Source organism: Anas platyrhynchos, chromosome 23 (genome assembly GCF_047663525.1).
Source record: "Anas platyrhynchos isolate ZD024472 breed Pekin duck chromosome 23, IASCAAS_PekinDuck_T2T, whole genome shotgun sequence".
Taxonomy (NCBI): Eukaryota; Metazoa; Chordata; class Aves; order Anseriformes; family Anatidae; genus Anas; species Anas platyrhynchos.
Genome location: NC_092609.1, coordinates 676,868 through 697,536, shown reverse-complemented (window position 1 = coordinate 697,536; position 20,669 = coordinate 676,868). Strand labels below are relative to the sequence as shown.

Below are 20,669 nucleotides of genomic sequence, written 5' to 3'. Positions count from 1 at the left end.
GAAAAAAAAAAAACAAAAACAGATCACCTCTCCTGCTGCAAGGCAATTGAAGTAACAACTGCTTGAAAAAGCTGAAGTAACCATAGTGACTAAAATTGGAAAAAAGAACCACTGTCGACAACAGCAGAGGAAACCCCGCTTGCATCAGGAAACCCCACTCGCACCAGAACATCCGGACTGCTCAGCCTGCATTGTAAAGTCCCTAAATAGTCCAGAAAGTAGCGTATAAGAAAGCCGACCTAAAAGCTCTACAAGTGCAGGAACTGAAGCGAGTTTGCAGAGGAGAGTGTTCCCACCCATGGTGACTGAGGTTTTTGACTTGGAGTCTCATTTATTTTATGTCCAGAAAGGGAGAAATAACCAAACAGTTAAAGCAGAAGTGGCACTTAGTAACTTTATAAGATTTTCTCAAGAAAAGATGTTGCGGTTTGGGGTTTTTTTGGCATGCTAGCTGTAATGAGCCTTCCATTTTTATTTTTTTTTTCTTCCATACCAGGAGCATTTGCTCATCCTGCTATGAGAGAAAATCAGCGTTGTGTTCTCCAACCTAAAAATTACTTCTGCATGCCCAATGTAAAATGAATTACTTATGTTCAAGGCTATCCCACAGACACAGCACATCAACAAACACACACCGGTTAATGATTTTTACACGGACTGTAGAAAATCTGTGGTTGAGATATAGAAGTCCCTACAGTGACAGGAGGAACGTGAAAATCTCTTGGTTTAGGATGACTCAAAACTGCCTCTTTTCAGGAACCTCCATCCTTTCCCCAGAGGGGTACGTCTCCTTCTGGGGATGCTGAGAGAACGCACTGCAGAAGGAATTTTCTGCTGGTGGGGAGATCAATCCGTATGGAAGAATGCCCATTAGCTATTTATCAGAACCAAAACATGAAAAAAGCATTGGTTTTCTATTCCAACTCTAGAAAGCACTCAATCTGTTTTCCATTCTTCCCTACTACTGTACTACAAACTAAACTTCAGATAGTTTATTCCAGGCTTTCCCTTTTCAGCCTCAAGCTCCGTTATTTGTTTCAGTGGTTCTCCCTCAGACAGTACTCCAAAACTCCGTGTTTTCTGATAGGGCCCCTAGAACAACTGCAGAATCAAGCATCACATAATTTTGTTGATAGAGTGATCAGAAGCAGTTAAAAAGAAGAAGAATCACTGCCCTCTACAAAGGTAACACCGGAATTCATCGGCAAAGTTTGGTCACACACCCACCGCGGTTCAGATCCATGCCTCACGCATCCCACTTCCAGATTCTCTTCCTTTGATCTCAGTCATCATACTTTACATTTGGTGCCAAAAGCCATTACGGTACCCTGCTAACACACGTCCGCTGCGTTATCTTCTAAAACAACGTGCCATCTGCTCTCCACAAGGCACCCCTCCTTCTAGTAAGATGGCTTGGATCCTGCCAATTGCAGACGCTCAAAGTTCAGAGGCCAAAGCAGCTAAATGCCATCACAAAGACACCCCGTGTTTCTCAAACACCTGGGCTCAGCACGTGCTTATCAGCCAGGTTTGGTGCAGCTGTTACGTGAACACAAATGTCCATAATCCCTTAATTCCTAATGAGAAAACGCCAGTTACAGTGCAGACCCCCGGCAATTTTGCCTACCTGTTGACCCAGGAGTTGTTTCAGGAGAGGACGCATTTTGCACTGTTGCTTTTTCATTTCTCTGATTTGATGAATTAAGTTTTTCTTGTCCTTTCACGCTTATTTCTGTTTTGTTACCAACTCCCTTAAAAAAGGAAAAAAAAAAGATTGTGTTAGCCTATTTATCTGTGTTATTGCTACCACCCGTACTAATCTACCCCTCAGTCCCAGAACAGAAACCTTCCATACAACACACACACATCATGAGCTGTACTACAGAGCTGCTTCTTTGCAGAACTTTCCATCCCTCTCCATCTCCCCTTATATACAAGGAAAAAAAAAATATATTCCAGTGACTTTTCTAAACATTACCTTCTCTCTAATGCTTAGGATGAAATAAATACTCTCCAGGTAGAGAGGCAGAAGGAGGAGGCAGAGAAATAGTCCTAAACCTTTTCCTTACACTGACTCTGAGAAGCTGCTGTGCACCTGAAGGAAGCTGGGAGGCAGAACTCATTTTAGAAGTCTTATGCAAAACGTAGTTATTTTTCAAAATATTATTAACAGTTTTGTCACCTTATCTGTTTCCCACAAATAAACTGCTTTTAAGATTTTCAGAAAATTGCTCCATTATTTTAACTAGTAAGCTGGAATTAAAAAACTTTAGTATTTTGAACACATTCTTAGCAAAAGTATGACCATCTGTAGGGAGCTCCTTGGCCGACAGTCAAAGTAGTTACTACCAGAGACTTTGGGATGCCCTGAAATTAGAGGTTTAATACAATACAAGATTGTTATCGTAGCCTGGCTTTTGTTAGATCTCTCCACTGAAAGAAACACGTATTGTAACGCGCAGTGGACACAAGTTTAAGCTCCACAGCCAGTCAGACTTGGGGTAACGATGAAGAGGAGCCGTCACTCCACAAGGCACATACCTTAGTAGAATAAACAAATTGATCGATGAGCTTCCCGTCCCCAGCAGCATTCTGAAGAGCAAAAACCTGTTCAATTTTAACAACTGGAGACATGTTACATTTCTGAAGATCCAGGTTGTGCATGGTTATTGAGGCTGGTAAGGATTTTCTAGCTGCAGCAGTTTTCCATGCGATTTTCACAGGAGGTGGCTCCTCCTCTTCCACGCTCGACTGCCTCCGTTGGCTTTGTCTTCGCAACTCCGCACTGGAAGGCGACGCTGCGACCACGTTGGCGTGCTCTGCCTGGGCGTTCAGTGCTGGCTTTGGACGTCGATTCTTCTTGGTCTCTGACTTAGAAGCAGCAGTCTTTTTGCCTTTTGACAAAACCTCCTCTGGCTCTTTGTCTATATAAATGAAGGTGTATTGTTCTATCCTTTCTTCCCGAGTCATTTTCAACGCTTTCTCAGCATGGGCAATGCCAATATCCCACTGAGCTCGCTCTCTTTGCGGCCTTGGTTTGCGGATCTTAAGGAACAAAGACAAGCAGCTAATTACACTGAAGAATCCCGAGGCTCTTCAAATCTCTCAGGCAGCAAATTTACGGTTACTCTCCATTTACAGTGTATTTTTGAAAGGTAGACTGAGAATTCCCCCACTCGGAGCACAAGCAGACACTCCAGCTAGATTGTACCACCACTACCATTAAAAGTGTCTGCCCTAAATTACGAATTCACTGAAGACGAGCAGGCAGTAATCACGCCCACGATTCTGCTACGGGATACAGAATGAAACCTGATTTACCTACTTCCAAATTCTCCATGTTTTTCCATAAACATCCTTTCCTTTCCACATCAATATTCTGATTAGCATAAATATTGACTCAAGTAATCCATCTACACAGAAAATAATTGCTGTAACTAACACTTCCTTTCAAATACAGCAGTGCAGGACATATGCACTAGTAGCAGGGGCTGAAGAGTCTCCTTTAAAATATGCATTTGCCACAGAACTGGTTAACAGTGAACACACAGATGTTTTTATTTAATTTTCTGACGGAGATGTAAAATCATCTCCAAAGCCCAGGATGACAACTGCCACGATGAGCAAAGTTAAGCTACCAGAATTTTACCAAAATTTTTCAGGAGGAACATGGAAACATTTTAGGTATCTTCGTGAGCACACACAACCCTTCACGCAGCGAGGCACCGCCGTGTTTCACAGCTGCACCCATGAGTTTCACTTTCACAGGCACCGTAAATGCTCTTCTACACAGTTTGTGTTCACCGTACCTTCTGCTTCTCAGAGTGGTTGCTGGCTTGCTTAGCAGCCTCTGCCAATAACTGCTCGTACTGTTTGTGTCCTTTGTACTCTCGAACCCTCTTCTCGTGCACCCACGCCCGCTCCGGCTGGTTGCTAAAAAACTGAACATGGTATTCACGGGCACCTGAAATTGAGAAATTCCAGTCAGCAGTTTTGTTAATGCCACCTCTCGTGCTCAGCTTACGCTCTCCTACCCCACAACGCTCCGCTGCTGCGGTCGGAAACACCTCGCTGAGCTCAGAACTACGACAGGCCCAGATTCAGGGCAGGGTAAGACGGGAAGTTGAGCGCACCCTGCCCACCCCGAGTGCTCTCACCCTCGCGAGCGTCTTCTCCTAACACACTGCCCTGGGAGACGTGCACCAGCAGGGGTTGCACAGGCTCGTTTGCAGAGGTAACTTAAAAAGCTCTGATTCTGTGCACTGCAGCAATCGTTCAGCTCAGAATACAACCGAGCAGAATCCACCCCACGAGGGGAGCTCGAAGACGAGGTTTTGCATAAAGGAACAAGTACAGACACCTGAGGCGTTCTAGCAGTCAGCCTCCTCCCTTACCTCTTGTGTTAATTTTGGTATGAACATCAAGCTGGGGGTCACATGAAACCATGCAAGGCCACCATGGGTACGTCCCCACCTTGGACCAAACCAGATCGCCAACCTGAAACTTGACGTCATGGGCGCCTTGTGTTGGAAGAGAAGGCAAGAACTGCTGGACCTACAAAGAACAAGGCAAGCTTAGCAGCCACGGGAGACAACTCCATGCACTTGCAGATACACACGCCGTCGCAGGGATTTGTTATTTTTCTCTTGGGTATCACTGGGGTTTGGTCATCTAACGTGAGACAGACATTGCTGAACAACGTGGCACCAAGGGCTTGCACACAGCTAGGGTTTACACACGATAGCCACCAACAAACCAAACCACAACAGCCCGCCCCAAAAAAAAACAACCTAAAAAATAAACCAAAACAAAATAGAACAAACAAAAAATAAAAATTTAAACAGTTTCTGCTTTGTAAGTTGATTATGAATGTTGTAGACTCAAATAATAAATACAGTGTGAGAGATGGTTTGACACAGCAGTGATTAACGAGCATTTCAGAAAATGGCCACTGATTAATCTGACAAATTAAGGTACCCACATTGTAACTAGAACACAAACAGTAACACAAGGGAAGTTCAGAAGGCGTTAATCAGTAGGTGTACTAACCGGGGCTTCCTCCAACAGTGCATCTTCTCTTGGTCTGTCTGCTAGCATGCTAAGCCTCTCATTTGGTCTCTAGGACATGGGTAAGAATGAGGAGGAAAAAAGGAAAATAAACACAAACAAGATAAGGGGGCAGTAAAAGCAAAGAAAGCATAGTAATGAAACCAAACAGGAAAAATAAACAGCAAAGAGAAAAGCAACCATGAACCCAGGAAACAAGGGTGAGGATTCCTTATTCCCAGCTCAAAACAAAAGCAGCATCGCAGCCAAACGCCTCTTCCCCTCTCCGCTAGTTCCGTTCCCGTCACACCTCCATAGAGCACCGCTCTGCTGCAGCAGGTGACAGAAAACACGCAGGGGCATAAACCCAGCTGACATCCCACCCAAACGAACGCACCAGCTCCAAGGAGGAGATCCCCAGGAACACGGTGAGCCTCACCTCGTACCCGGTACTTGCAAGAAGTGCATTAAAAACTGATATTAAAGATTCAGTACGGAAACTGAAAGATCGGTGTTGGACTGCAGGGAGTTGATGTGTGTTTGGGGGAACAGAGAATGGCAACAAAAGACCTTTGAGGGTGTTTCCAAGGCAGGCTGAGCAGCCCATGCCCTCTGTCCCATGGAGGAGGGCTGCAGAGGCTTGGCAGAAGGGCGCTGGGACAAGCCCCGAGGTAAGAGGAGGGCTGCCAGCACCGAACGGGACGCAGAGCAGGCAGCAGAGATGTCGGGAGCCAAAGGGCTCAGGGAAAAGCAGGAAGAGGAGCCAGAGTCATGCAGTGGGGAACTAGCAGTGCTGTTAACCCAAATCACACCCAGCGTGTGTAAAGCCAAGGCCCCAGTTGGCCGCTCAGAGCCCACAAAACAATCGTTAAGGCCAAGCACGTTGGATTTGCTGGGCAGAAATCACTCTTGCCTGGCCCAGGAGAGCACGGTGCTGACTTCTGCCCTCCTTTCCCCTCCGTGAGCTCGTGGAAACCTTGGCTCTGGCAGAAGCTCTGTGCTGGTGCACAGGAAGCCTGCACGACGCGCCGCCGGCTTCCGCTGCCCGCAGAGCACAGCCCAGGAGCAGAACAACTTCTTAGAACAAATCCTCACGGCGTAAAGTTCAGCGGTGTTTGCATAACATTTTCCTTTCCAATCAGTGTTCCCTGCGCAAACGCTCTGCCACAATCAGGGCTTGGCACTGAGATTGCAGCACCGGGAGGAGGAAGCCACCGCACGGCACCCTGCCTTCAGGTAACTGCTGAGCCCAAAAGCACGGGGCAGCGAAAGCTCCAGCAGGAGTCCTGGTTGTAAACTAAACTCAGCGTGGTAGGGACAAGTCTCACCCCATCAATGCCAAAAGGATCGTGCAGGTATACACCAGGAATGTGCACAAAGATTAAAAAAAAGCAGCGCTGTGATCCCCGCGGCTGTCCGAAAGCCGGGTGAGGGATGTGGGAGCAGCAGTGCCTTGAGGAAGGCAAACAGAAGCTGCCAAGTGGACAAAAGCAAGGCTTGGATTTCTGTGAGCCCAGGCTGACACACGTCGCACACGGCTGGGAGCTGAGAATTTTAGAGAGGCAAAGGTTTGGTTCGGTCTGGGGAAGCCAGCACAGCAACAAGACCGAAGAGGACGTCCTGGTCACGTCCTCTGCGCCAACCTCGCTTGTAGAATACGAGAGCAGCCAAAGGGACAGGCACTGCTGGAGCTGTGAGAGCCCGGCCCTGGTAAGAGGCAGAGCAGAGCAGGGCAGAGCTGACAGCCTGCCGGGGGGGCAGCCCTGGAGAAGAGGGCAGAAAGCCGGGCTGACAGCCTGCCCCCACTCACCTCCGAACGTACTGCACTCACTGAGGTTTATGGCAAAGTTTGGGGGGAACGCATCATCGCAGCAGCAAAGCCCTCAGCACCACCGCCACAGCAGGGAGGGCACAGACACAGCCCCGGAGGACTTGGACAGTCCATTTATTTATTTATTTTTATTTAATTATTTTAAAATCTCACTGAACTTCACCAGGCTCAAATAAAGCAGAAGCTCGGGGTCCTGCTGCAGCACCGAGCTGACCCCTGGGGGAACTCTGCCCACCGGATTAGCGGCTCTAAGACCTGTAAATATTCCTGGTAAGAGAGGGGCCACATCAGCAGCTCTTCCATTCAAATAAACACTTTTAAAAGTAAATAATGATAAATCAAGCTTATGAACCTGCTACACCAGATCAGAGCCCTGATCTGGAGCGCGAGATCTTCTCCCAAGCCCACCAGAAGCAGCTGGTATTGCCAGCCTGGGACATGGAGAGACAGCCTCACGGAGCGAGCAGGAATGGGCAAGAGGAAAGGAAGCAGAAGCAAGGAAGTGGCCGAAGAGCCTGAGGAAAAGAAAAAGGCCGAGAGGACCAAAGAGCAGCAGCCCATGCCTCTGCCTCCTGGAATGTAAGCTGGAACAGCCCCGTGCAGCCCTGTTACAAGGCACCAACAGTTCTGAGGGTTTGCTGGGCCAGCTGCTAGTTCAGATTTGCCTGGAGCACTGATTTCTACCGGCTCCTGCATGCACCACATTAACAGCTCTGGCTTTTAGTACAACATCACAACATTCACACATCCACCAAGACCTCATGGCCGTGGCCAACACCAGTCACACACCAAGCACGTTCAGACACCGCACAGACCCAGGGACGGTGCTCTGGGTGGATCTGTGCTTTGGAGAAGCAGCCGATCATTTCCCCTGGGGAATCAGACTGCTCCTATGACATTTGGGAGCTGTGGTGATGAACGCTCTGGGTAACCCCGAACAGCCCAGCTGTGCTTCGAGAGGCAGCTTCAGGACCTGCGTGTACCTGCGTGCTCCTGGTCAAGAGCCCCAACCTCCAACACTGCCCACAGCGCAGCCAACTCTGAGCACGCTGAAGCACTAATACTAAAAAGCATTAAATCAACTTTTCTGATGCTTATTTTTCATTCGCAGGCTTCTCACCACAGCTCTGTTGCTCTACGAACACATTCCCAGCAACCTAATACAGAGCCCCTGACAGCAGGCACAGCCTCGGGGCTCTCGGTGCGCACACCTAGGAGCAAGGGAACGCACGGCTGGAGGCGCACGCTGCAGCACCAGCAGCAGGCACACAGACGGCTGACACCCTTTTTCCACTTACATTTTGCTCCTCTGGTTCTAGTTTGGGAATTTTGTGCGACTTGCGCTCTTCCGAGCGGGAAGAGTCGTGCTTGCTACTTTTTTTCCTTTTCTCTTTCCTCCCCTCGTGTTTCGCCTTGGCGTACTCGCTCGCTTGTACTTCATTTAAAAGGTCCCCGCAAAGGGAGGACTCGAACAATTCCCTGCCGTTCTGGATAGTTTTGGTTATTTTCAGTTTGATCTCTGGCGAGCCAGTCTTCTTTGGGATCCCCGTTTGTGCACCTGAAGGCGGCGGTGGCGGAGGAGGAGGATGCGGCTGGGGAGGGGGAGCTTTGTCCAGGACTTCGTGCGGCCGCGCGCTGCAGTTCTCCATTTGGTAGTACTCTGCAGGGCCAAAGTTCCTGACGGCGCCGAAGCCGTTGGCCGAGCCATTGGGGTACTGGCCGTACGCCTGGTACTTGGCGGGGGGCTCGTAGCCGCCGCCGGCGGGGGGGAAGCCGTTGGTGAGGGGCGGGAGCTCCTCGGGCGCGGGGTACTGGAAGCCCGGCTGCAGGGCGCTGTCGTACGGCGCGGGGCCGGCGTCTTCCGCGGCGTCGCTGCCGGCATCAAAGGCGTCCTCCTGGCGGACGTTGGCGGAGTCGATGAGCTGAGGTGGCTGCTGGATTGTGTTTCCCATGATCCCTTGCATGAAAGAGAACGAGAAATCCATTGTTCTGCTCCGGCATCCTCAGCTCTCCCTTCTTCTCACAGGGCCTGCGGGCACAGGGCAGAGGGAGGCAGCGTTACGGGAGCAGCCCCACAGCTGAACGCGGCCACCCCCGGGCTCCCCCCGCCCCCCACAAGGGAGCTGCTCCCTTGTCCCGTGTCCCCCTCCTGCTTCTCCAGACAGCCGAAGAAGTGATACAAGCACCTGGAGGTGCTTCGGAGCTCTGAGGCCGGCTGTTGGGAGGCCAGAGCAGTGGTGCCCAAATGCAAACCACACCACGGAGCCCTCCTCGCGTGGTGCTGGGCCGCGTGGCTGTGCCACAGGGCAGGGGGAGGAGGCCCTCAGCCCGCCCCAAAGAGCACCCAAAGGACACAGAAACAATTCCTCGTCCTCCCTGCCAGATTTCAGGGCTGGGGAGGAGCCCTTGGATGGCAGATACCCACAGCAGGGCCCCTGCTCAGCCCCTGAAGCGACCCGCACCCCACCTCGGCTGCTGGCAGAGCTCAGGGGGGGCTCCCCCATCCCTTCCCTCACCAAAAGCAGAGCCGAGCCTGCCCCGTTTGGCTCCGGGCAGGCAGAGGGGAGGGCTGCCCCCTCGCTTCCCCTCCTTATGTTAACACCGAGCACCCAGAGCTTAAATAAAGGCTGATCACAAGCCGAGGGGAGCAGCCCCGGCACAAAGGATCCCAAACCCGTGCTCGGTCACGGGGGTATCACGGGGGGGGGAGACGCCGCTCGCCTTCCATTTGCCATCTCTATTAAAACACCAGAGTCAGACTAAACCACAGTCAGATTGTCAGAACTCAGAGGCTCAGAAGGAGCTTCTCACCTTCGTTATTATTACTAATAAAGCCCTCCCCAAACCAACCCCGATGTTCAGCATGGAGAACGCAGGGTGACCCGAGCACAGGTACGGCCAGCAGCGTGCAAGGTCAGCTCAGCCCTTCCAAAGCAAACACGGCCCCGGGTTATTTATTCTGCTCGCCGCGGGCACGCAGCAGGGTGGCTGTGCCCTTTCGGCCAGCGTTTGGTGTGACACCAACACCTCCCGCTGTCACAGGAGCCCCCACAGCCCCGTCCCCCACCTCTCAGCTTTCAGGTGAGGTTTTGTCTCCAGCAGTGCCCTCCTCAGGGGCTGCCAGGAGAAACTGAGTTACAGCAGCAACGAGAACCTGGCCAGCATCGTGTTATGTGCTTTGCCAGCTCCGTCCTGGGGTTATATTCACGTTGTGCTCATCCCCACTGCCCGGTGCCATCAGCTGGGGCACACCTGGCACCGTAATTAAGGAAATTTGGGGAGCAACCTAAGAGCATGCGGCCGTGCAGCAGGACCTGCCAGCTGCAGCAACTTCAAATCCTGGGGCAGTGAAACCACGGCAGCTCTCAGCCACAAAACCCCCAGTGAAGCGTTGCTGCTGGTGGCAGGGGCAGCACACGCAGTGAGAGCACTGCCTATCGAGGTCACAGCTCCCCACAGCACCCCACAGCTCCTCACATCACCCCACGGCACCCCAAGCCCCCGCCCATTCCAGGAAGAGGAAGAGGAACTGCCTGTGCTAGCTGCAAATTAATTGCTGCTTTGCATCTGCCAAAGCGAGGAGCACACAGATTTCTCCCACTGGTAGGGAATTTCACCCCAGGCTGTTGTTATTTGTTACTAAAAACAGAACCAATCCATGGGGCTCCTCTGCAGTGCTCCAGAAGAGCCCAGGCTTACAGCCCCGTGCGTCCTGCAGGGCTCACCCACTGGGCAGGGACACAAACGCTGGAGTTACCCAGCTCGGCACTTTAGGTTTGAAACAGGGATTTCTCCTCTTCCTTTACCCAGCGCTCTGACAGCTGCCCAGGTGTTTAGCTCAGCACCAGCCCCACGTAATGCAGCTCACCCCGAATGTTGGTGGGGATATCCCGGAGGCACAGCACGCAACAAGCCCTGGGAGAGCTCAGCCCTGCAGGGCAGGCAGCCACGCAGCACCCCGTGTAGGAGCAGGGCTTTGCTCGTGGCACACGCTGTTTGAGCAATTCTGCTTTGTGCTGTCCCTGCCTTGCTTGGGGGAGCAGCAGCCGCTCCCTGCTCAGCCCCCGGCACCACCCGAGCGCTATCGGGGACAGCCAGGGGCAGGGCAGGGCAGGGGCTGCTCCTCCTCAGCTCTCGGAGCAAGTCCCGAGCTGGAACAGGCCCTGGGTTAGCAGCCTGCTGGATGTCCTGACGTGGACACACGTGTGGGTTAGCAAACTTCGAATCGCCACTGGGACTGGAGCAAGAGCTGGCAGCTAAACACAAATCCAAGCGGTTTTTTAAAGCAATTCCCTCCCCGCTAAACAACAGCCTCAGACCCTGCAGGGAGCGCTCAGCTTCCAGGCAGGACCCGCACCGGGCACTGCACCGCTGGGACACCGCAACTCACCCCGCAGGCAGAGGTAACGCACGCAATTTCATTAGTTCAAGCACGGGAAATGATTCCAAGTCATTTAGGCACGAAACTGGTACTTTTTAGCAATACTGGGAGCAACAGGGAACCAGAGAGACCTTCAGGACCCCAGGTGAATTTCCGACCCAGAGAAAAAGGAGCCTGCTCCCCAGCACTGCGGGCAGGGCCCTGCCTGGAGGAGAACCAGGACCCGTCAGTGCTAAGGGTTTTTGGTTTTGTTTGCAAAAACTTTTTGTTTTTGTTTGCAAACACAGCCCCGTGCTGCGGCCAGGAGTCACAGCTCGAGGCATGGGGGGAAGAGGTAACTGGGATAAACCAGGAGGAACAAGCTCTGCTGGGGGCAGGACCCGGCTGGCCCCGAGCACAGGTACCAGCTGCTGATAAAACCAGCACAGCACACCAATATTTTACACCCAGCGTCCATAAAACCTCCTGGAATGATTTTACCTCTTCTCACTGCCTGCTGCCAGCCACCACGTGCGTGACCTACGATGGCCCGGCACTTGTTGGGCTGAAGGCATTTGACAGAAACACAGGGAGCAGAACCTGCCCCGCTGGGCTCCCATCCCCACTCCCTGCACGCACACCTACATCAGAGTGAGTTGCAAACCTGCTCGTGTCCTGCCCCCAGCGAGCCCTGAGCCTCGCAGCACCCGCTGCCCTCCAAACCCATGGGTCTGGCCCAGGCAGGCTGGGCTGGTTCCAAACTGCTGCGATTGATTTCCCTCCCGGCTCCACTCTGCCCTGCTCAGTGCCCCTGGCAGCTGTGGCTGGCGTCCTGCAGCAGCTCAGCACCGACACCTGACAGCAAACACCTCACTAGACCCAACCGTGCCCGTGCTTTTTCTACAGCTGCATCAAAACCGGCTGGGGAGCCACCTCCCAGGGCACTACAGCCCCTACGCTTTGAGAAATAACTCAGCACGAGGCAGGAGTGCAGCGACCACCTGTAGGTACTGCTGCGTTGGGTGTTCACGGGCTGCTCTGTCTCGTTTTGTCCTGGATACCTGTACAAAACCCCGCAGTATTTCCACTTCCACACCCTAGGCCCGTGCCCAGTTTCCAGCTGGGCGCAGACTCGTCAGCACCTACAAATTGCACCTGTGGATTGGGACTGACTTCAGCTGGCCCGAGCAGCCTCCTCCAGCAGGCACCGCAGGTGAATCAGAGGCCTCCTGACAAACTTTGCTCACCGTTTAGAGCTCGCGGTGAGGCTGGGCACCTCCCTGGGCACCTTCCCACAGGTTCTGAGTGCCAGGAGAATCAGCCCCGTCTGCCAGAGGGCTCTGACACGGCCACTGTTACCGAGCTTCCCGCGGGGGAATGGAAGCAGCCACCTCACACAAACACTGTGCATTTAGAAACAGAAGGGGTAACAGGAGCGTGGGGCACTCGCTTGTTCTGAAGAGCCTCAGGACTCAAGCGAGGGACATGGAGGAAACCCTCTGGCTCTCTGGGGAGGCTCAGAGCCCGATATCCACACAACACCAGGAGTCAGAGCTTTGGCAGCACCGAGCGCTGTGTGAATCACAACCCGCTCACACGCACGGAGGCCGGGCTAACAGCCCCACGGCCCCACAGCCCCTGCACCCCCCCAATCCCCGGCAGCGCTGCGGGGCCAAAATCACCCAAAGGCTGCGAGCAAACACCACAGAGCCCCTGAGCCGCTCGTGCTGCGGCTGGGGCAGGCTCCGAGCAGCTCCCCGAGGCTCCCAGCCCCCCCAACAGCCCCGGGAGCCCCCAGGCCGCGGCTGAGCCTCCCCTCAGCGCCCCGCAGCCGCCTCCAGGCCGTGCCCCGAGCCTCGGGGGGGAACCGGGACCCAGGGAGCGGGACCCACGGACACGGCCAGGGACCCACGGACACGGCCCCAAGGCACCGGGGCACGGAGCGGCGCCGCGGGCAGGCTCCAGGCGCGGCCCAGCGGCCCCGAAGCCGCTCTCGGGGCCTGTCCGAGCCGTGCCGGGCCCGCCCCGGCCGCTCCGCTCCGTGCCCGCCGCGAACATGGCGCCGCCGCCCCCCGGTGCCCGCCCGCGCCGCCCCCGCCCTCACCTTCCGTCAGTTCCATTCTAACCGCCCCCGCCGAGCCCCGAGGAGACAAAGGCCGGCGGCGGGGGCGGCGGGGCCCGGCCCGGCCCGTCCCGTCCCGTCAGGCCGCCGCCGCCGCCGCCCGTTGCCCGCAGGCCGCAGCCCGGGCCTCGAGTTCCGCGCCCCCGCCGCCGCCGCCGCCGCTGCCGCCGGGCCCCGCCCCGGGAGGGCTGCGCGGCCGCGGGGAGGCGCCGGGCGGGCGGCGGGGTGAGGCGGGCGGGGGGTGAGGCGCTGCGCTGCGCTGCGGGGCCGCCCCGGGCCCGCCCCGCGCCGCTCCGAGCCCCCGGCCCCGGCCCCGGCCCCGCTCCCGCGCCGCCGCCTCCGCCCCCCGCCGCTCCCCCGCCGCTCTGAGCCGCGCCTGCGCGCGACGCCGCCTCCCATTGGCTGCGCCGGAGGGGGGCCCGCCGCGGGGCATGCTGGGGGATGTAGTTCTGGGGGAACTACAAGCTGGCCCCAAAGCCTTCCCCTACCCCTTCCCTTTTCTGTTCCTCTCCCTGCTGTGCATTTGTAGCCCCGAGTGCCCGCAGTTGCTGGGCTGCTGCTGATCTTCTCGTGGCTGCGGGGTGGGAGCACAGCTGCTGCTTCCCACTGACTCCTCCTGACAGCAATCCTCATCCTCCTCCATTTTTCTCCTCAGTTTTTCCCTGTTCAGCTTTCTCACACGCCACTTTTGCCTGTTCCCAAGTTTTTATGTGAAACGGCTGCTTGGTTGGGAAGCTGCCCCCAGAGCTAACACTGAATCCATGCCAGGGAGGCTTCACAGCAGCACCTTGACCCTCCTTAGCCTCCTAAGGAAAGAAATCCCATGGGAGCAGAACGGCCGTTAGCAGCACAAAGCACTCGGGCACCAAGCCGTACCGTTGCACAGCCCGCACTGACACCGCAGAAATGTTTTTGATCGTAAAAACCGATCTGGAGGAGCGGCGGGGAGTTTTTTTTTCCCAGAACTTAAGGGCTTGGAGACCAGCCCCGATGGGAAATGCAGCGAGAGACCTCTGGCGGCCGGCCTCGGGAGCTGCCTGCCTCGCTTCTCACCCGTTTCCCAATTCCTTGTTATTTATTTATTTATCTATCTATTTATTTATTTATTTATTAAGAGACCCGCCCAAACCCGCCTGTGCAAAAGGGCCTAATGGGGCAAACAGGGCCTGGATGGGGCCCAATGGGGTCAAACTGGGTCTGAATGGGGCTTAATGGGGCTAACAGGGTCTGAATGGGGCCTAACTGGGTTTGAACTGGGCCTAAACAGGGTCGGACGGGACCTGAATGGGGCTTAACGGGGCGAACGGGGTCTGGACGAGGCCTAACTGGGGCCTAGCGGGGCCCAACAAGGCCTCAATGGGGCCTAATGGGGCCTGAACTGGGCCTAACGGGGCTTAATGGAGCCTAATGGGGCCTAACAGGTCCTAATGGGGCTTAACGGGGCCTTACGGGCCCAATAGGGCCTAAACGGGACTTAATGGGGCCTTAACGGGGCCGAACGGGCCGCGCCGCCCCCTCCCGTCCCGCCCCGTCCCCGCCGCCGCTCCTCGCGCCGCCGCCACGCCCCGCCCCGTGACGTCACTCCCCCCCTCGCGCGTCCCCACCAATCACCTCCCTTCCCCACGGGGCACCTCGGGTTGCGCCCCGCCCCCTGTTCTCCCATTGGCTGTCCGCCGGCAGGGCCGCGGCTGCGCCTCCCGATTGGCTCCCGCCGAAGCGGCCGCGACGCATTGATGCGGGGGGGGGGGAACCATAGAGAGCCGCGCTTAGGCTAGAGCGGCCGGCGCAGGGCGTGATGGGACGGCGCTGGCGGACCGAGCCCGAGCCCGGTACCGGTAGGCCCGGGCCTAGGCCCAGCCCCCCCGGGACGCCCCGGGACGAGGCCTCTGTGAGCTCCCGGCTGTGTAACGGGCACCGAGCTGGATTAAACAGCGTCTCCTTCGCTTTTCTGCCCGTAGTGGCTGGGTCTGCGCTGAAACGAGGGCGTTCGGCCTGCTCGGCGCCTGCCTTCCCGCGCCTTGTGCTTTAAATAACAACATTTAAATAACTTAATTTAAATATTAAAATTGTGCTTTAAATAATAAAATTTAAATAATTTAAAAAGCTTAAATAATAAAATTGTGCTTTAAATAAAATTTAAATAGCTTTAAAGGTTTAAATAATAAAATTGTGCTTTAAGTAATAACATTTAAATAATTTAAAAAGTTTAAATAATAAAATTGTGCTTTAAATAATTAAAAAAGTTTAAATAATTGTGCTTTAAATCAGCCACTGGCTGCACCAGGAAATAAGGTGAGTGGTGTGAGCAAAGCTCTGAGGTTCCTGGTTTAACCATGACAAATACAAATTACACAAACGCAGCGCTGTGACACAAATCTTATTTTTTTATTTTTGATCCTCTAAAGTGTAATTTTGAACTGTGCTGACCTGCGTGTGCTTCCTTCAGGAGGTGCAGCCCAGGAGGTGCAGCTCCACTCAGCACCAAGGCACCCTCCTGGCTCCTGCCCCCGCCGCACAGGGAGGAAAGGTTAAAAAATAGCGGCCTACAAGTAACATGCAGCGCTGTGGCCTTAGGGAAAAACGTGTGAGCGACCCTTCTGAGGGCAAGGAGGGGAAAAAAAGGAGTTTGACAGCGTCACGCAGAGCACATCAGCGATGCAGGTTCCTGTATTATGGACGTGGTTTAGCCTGAGAGCCCCAGCTGTGTGCCCTGTCCTGGGAGGTAAGGAAAGCACACAGAGCACATCCCGCCCTGTGTGAGGCGGCTGGTTGTCCGAAAGAGAGTTCTTGTGTTAGTCCAATCTGATAAAAGCAGCAATAGAAAAAAATAAATAAATAAAAGGATTTTAAAAAGCGTTTGCATTGGTACTGTCTAAAATCTGCAACTTTTACACTCAGACTACACTGGAAGCACCTCAGAGCAGCAAGGCCGGTGCCAGCGGAGCCTAGCCTGAAGCCAGCAAGGACAATCCACCGCTGGAGGAGAAAAGCTTTCATCTCTCCACCTCCTTAAAAGGGAAGAATGATTTTCCAGCTGGCTGCTTTTACACAGAAACATGTCAGTCGTCCTGAGGGGCTCTCTCCCTCTGTTCCAAGCCCATTAGCAATTGGGCAGTGCTAAGATTATCCAGATGACACCGGCTTCTCGTTTGTGCTCCACTCCCTCTACCCCCCACCATTTTAACTTATGCTGTAAATACGTTGATACCTGTACTGCTGTCTGTGCTGTTACTGAACAGGTGCTTGTGCTCCTAAACCCGAGGAAAGGCAGCTTTCCATCCTCACGAAGGGCTGGGCACACAAGGAACTAGGCTAGACGCCCAGTGAAGCCTGCTCTGCTATTTGAAATCCCAAGCAAGAACACAACCACGTATCCAGGGCTTGCAGCTTGCCCTGCTGCTGCGGCTTCATAGGTTCAAGCTCTCGATCCTAGGCAGCGTGGTTTAACTGATTAAAAAGTGCACAGTGTGTATGTAAATATTCAGAGATTACTTTATGGACGATAGATACGGGTATTCATACTTACTGTAAAGTCAGACGTGGTGCTGAGCAGCATGAAATGTCTTTGCTAGAGGCCAGGCAGCCTTTAGGGCAAAAAAGTCATCTCAAGGTGAGGCGTTATCAGCGCTTCAAGCACCTGACTGCAGGCTCCTGCAGAAGGCAGCTGTGTTTTTGGCTCGGTACCTGCCCCTCTGCCTCGTTAGTTACCGGTATGCAGTGCTGCATATTGGTATTTAATTGGTAAATGATGGCAAATGTGGCTTCAATAAAAGAACCCCATTGCTCACACCTCGCTCCTGCCTCGCTGCAGCATGGACGCGGTGCTGCCAGCGGCCGTGCTCTGCTGTCAGAGCTGGAGCAGCCTTTGACTGCTTCTGAGGCAGAACACCTCGCCTCCCCGAAAACACTGCCAGCTGCTGAGCTGCCAGGGGAACTGGGACCTGACATCTGCAGGGCCTGAAAAAGCATTTTCTCCCCTAAAGAGCTGAGTACGAGCATTCAGTGCAATATTCCAGTGGTGTTGGGAGCAGAGGTGAACGTGCAGGGGTATAAGAATGGAAGAAAGTTCTGTGTTATGGGTACAGCAGGTAAATGGGTACAGTTCCTGAATGTATAGGTACAATTCCTGAACTTGAGGTTAGTGGAAGAGCCGTGTGAGGGGCTCAGCCACAAAACCCCGCAGGGTGCAGGCGGGGGGGGGGCTCTGCCTCTTCCCGCAGCCCCTCCGAGCCTTCCAGTGCCGCTTCCCACCGGCAGGTCGCAGCAGCCCTCAGGCTTTGGGGAGAAATGTGGTGCTGGAGAAGCCTCAGAACCAGGAGCAAAACCTCTCCCGGGCTGGGATCGCGCCCTGCTGCCCTCACACCCCTCAGATTTAACACCCCTCAGATCTCGCCCTGCTCCTGGCCTCAAAAATTTGGTGGAGAAATGGTTTTTATCTCCAATTAAGAGCCCCGGGAGGGAGCGTTACCCAGAAATTCCCCCTTGGCAGGGCCCTGCTGAAGGCACCCATCGTGGCTGAAGAATTTCGGATTCCCAAAATCAGCCACGGCCGGAGCCACACGGCACACATGGTGCCACCCTGCCAGCCCCAAAGCTTTCCGGGCGCTCAGAGAATGGGGAGCTGAATTTCAAGTTGCTGGGGGCTTTTTCTGATTTCAGTCAGAAGTCCCCCAGAAGTCCCCCAGCAGTCCCGCGCCGCTCTGAACAAACCCAAACCAGACCCCAAATCCCTCAGGGGGGACAGAGCGCAGCCTCCCCCGGCCGTGCTGCAGGGCTCAGCTTCCTGCGCCCCCCCTCCCTGACCCCAAAATGGGGGAAAATCAACGTTTTCGCTACGTGACCCCCCCCTGAGATCACGGAGGAAACAAACCCAGCAGAGCCCCATACATTTCTGGATTCTGCTCTGCAACGTGGGGCAAATGAAACGCGGCCGAGCTCCAAGGCCGTGTGTGCTTTGGCGTGGGGAGAGCTTTTCCAGCCCTTCGGTGCCAGACACCTTCCAGCCCTCCCCTTGGAGCTTTGTCCTCCCCCTGGGCATCCCCACGGCCACCGCTCGCTGCAGGGGAGGGCTCGGCCCCGAGGGACCCCAAACCCGTGGCTCTGACCCCTTTTTGCCTCCGTCCCCCTGGCCTGGCCCCGCTGCGGGGGATTTCTGCTGAGACGTCCCCGTGCCACGGCCGTCCCCGGCCCCCCGTCAGCCTCTCCCCTCCGAAGGCTGCCGGGGAAAGATGCCGCGCTCAGCACTTCTGCAGCAGATTAATATTCCGAGGGAGCAGCGCTGATTTAGTGGGGCCCAAGCACAACAAAGGCTGAGATTTATGGCCCTCGGTATTAGAGCATTACATTCCGCGCAGGCTTTCTGTCTCTGGCATAAATTTGTAACAAAGGCGGCCGAGGCTTACACCAGCTTAAAATAATGTAGAACAAGGGCTCGAGAGCCAAACCTGGCAGGGAGAGGAACCGGGAGAGTTACGGGGTGCGGACGGCGGGGATCCCCCGGGATCAGCCGGGATCTTCCCTCCCCACCTCGTGCTGGGGTGCGCGGGGAGGGCCGGGGGTGCCGGTGGGTGGGTGCTGAGGGCAGCCAGGATTTTGGTGATCCCCAACCCGGAGAGGGAGCAGGGGGTGCGGGGATCCCCCCCGAGCCCCCCGCACAGTGGCAGGGCTTTGACGGGAGCGGGAAGGATCCGCAGCTGCCCGGGATTGGGGCTGGGGCAGGGGCGCAGAGCCCGGGGTGCCAGCGGCCGCATCCAGACCCCATCCCCTGCCCTCGGTGCTCCTGCACAAGCTCCTGTCCCGTGGGGATGCAGGAGGAGGGGGAAGGGGCTCCCCCGCCAGCCCCCAGCCCTGCCCAGGGCTCTGGAGCTTCCACCCCATTTCCTGCACGCTCTGCTCGGCCGCCCCTGGGGTTGGGGGTTATTTCCTCCCAGGGAAATAATTTATGGCTGGGGAGCTGCCCCCGGTGCTGCGGGATGCTCCTGTGCTTGGCATGGGGTGGGAGCAGGCAAAACCCTGCCCGGGACGCCCCCAGCCCCGCTCCCAGCCCCCAGCCCTGCTCCCGGCCCTGCACACCCGGAGCAGCGAGGTGGGATGGCGAGGAAGGCTCCTGACAGCGCTGGCAGCCAGACAAAGCCCAGCTCCCAGCCCAGCCGAGCAGCCAGAGCCTGGGCCGGGGCCAAGAGATTGTCTCGGTGCTGTGCAGCCGAAGGGCTTTAAAAGGAGAGGAGGAGGAAGGCGAGGAGTGGGAGACACAAAGGATGCTGCAGGAGCCAAAAGTGTGGCCACGGGTGAGGTGCTCGGTGGCCACCAGTGCCCGGTGCCGCCAGCCACGTGCTCGGGGTGCGGGATGGGGTTTGGGGTCTGGGTGTCCCCATCTCGGGGTCGGGGTGTCGCTGTGTCCCCGAGCTCGAAGGGGATGCTCCCAGGAAGGGCAGAGGGGCAGAACTGCAGAATTCCCCTGCCCCGGGTGCTGCCCCGTGCCCACCCAGAAACCCCCAAACCCCCAAACCTGCGGTGTGAGGGCAGGCACCAGCGGCGCTGCTGGAGTCGCTCTGCTTATTATCATATTTAATTGCCCTCCTGGTAACCCCAGGAAATGAGCAGAAGATTGTGATAGCAGCAGTTTCTGATGATGTAAACACGAGCTCCATCTCTCCCCGCCGCCTTGCCAAGCCGGTCCCAAGGAGAGCGGTGATTTATGGATGCCCCCAGCCCTGCTCCCCCCGCCGCTGCCTGCCTGGGCTGCGAGTTTAATCTAGGGCTGCGAATTCAACATAAATCACTTGATTAAAAGCCCTACTTAATTTAGGAGGGGAGGGGGCGAGAGCGCAGCTGATCGATTTAATTTACACATGGAAATAGCAACAAGCAGATGCTTTTAAAAGGGCCGGGGAGACAGGGAGCACCGCGAGCCTGCAGCCTTAACCATTTCCTGGCTAAGGAGAGGGGCTGCGAGCCCCTCGCCCTTGCCCCTCGCCCTTGCGGTGGGTGAGTCAGGTCCCAGCCACGCTGCCAGCCCTGGGGACCCCCCCGCCACGTCCCCCCCAGGGCTCCTGGCAATGCCCGTAACCGCCCGCTGCTCCCCGGTGCCTTTCCCAGGGCCGGCGCGGTTTCCGCGGGCAGCAGCTCACAGCTGAAGGCAAACGGCCTGGAGCTGGCACCGGATCCGTGCTGGGAGGAGGTGGAGAAGACGAAAAAAGTGCAGGGAGCAACTCGGGGCTGACGTCAGGGTGGAGGGAGGGCTGCGCGCGGCCGCCCAGCTGGAGACATCCCCGGCACCTCCGGACAGGGGGGGCCCAAAAACACAAACC

The 20,669-nt window shown here is 55.6% G+C and overlaps 1 protein-coding gene and 1 long non-coding RNA gene across 6 annotated transcripts in view; one reads left to right on the top strand and one right to left on the bottom strand.

Moving 5' to 3' along the window:
* NSD3 (nuclear receptor binding SET domain protein 3) overlaps window positions 1-13,709 on the bottom strand; it is a 37,399-nt gene extending 23,690 nt beyond the window's left edge. For 2 of the 5 annotated variants that reach the window (XM_038166844.2, XM_038166846.2), the window contains exons 1-7: window positions 13,342-13,709; window positions 8,176-8,906; window positions 5,050-5,118; window positions 4,395-4,554; window positions 3,810-3,964; window positions 2,542-3,045; window positions 1,628-1,751 (exon numbers count right to left, since the gene is read on the bottom strand). In XM_038166844.2, the coding sequence (XP_038022772.1) occupies window positions 1,628-1,751; window positions 2,542-3,045; window positions 3,810-3,964; window positions 4,395-4,554; window positions 5,050-5,118; window positions 8,176-8,862 (1,699 nt within the window). In that variant the 5' untranslated portion in view covers window positions 8,863-8,906; window positions 13,342-13,709. The remainder of the gene's footprint in view (window positions 1-1,627; window positions 1,752-2,541; window positions 3,046-3,809; window positions 3,965-4,394; window positions 4,555-5,049; window positions 5,119-8,175; window positions 8,907-13,341) is intronic. The other 3 variants (XM_038166845.2, XM_072027199.1, XR_005260717.2) reach the window with 2 other exon arrangements.
* A 1,322-nt stretch (window positions 13,710-15,031) lies between these two features.
* LOC139999362 (uncharacterized) lies at window positions 15,032-17,772 on the top strand. The gene is made up of 2 exons (XR_011804751.1): window positions 15,032-16,081; window positions 16,258-17,772. It is a non-coding gene; the product is annotated as an uncharacterized lncRNA (long non-coding RNA).
* Window positions 17,773-20,669: the final 2,897 nt, after the last annotated feature.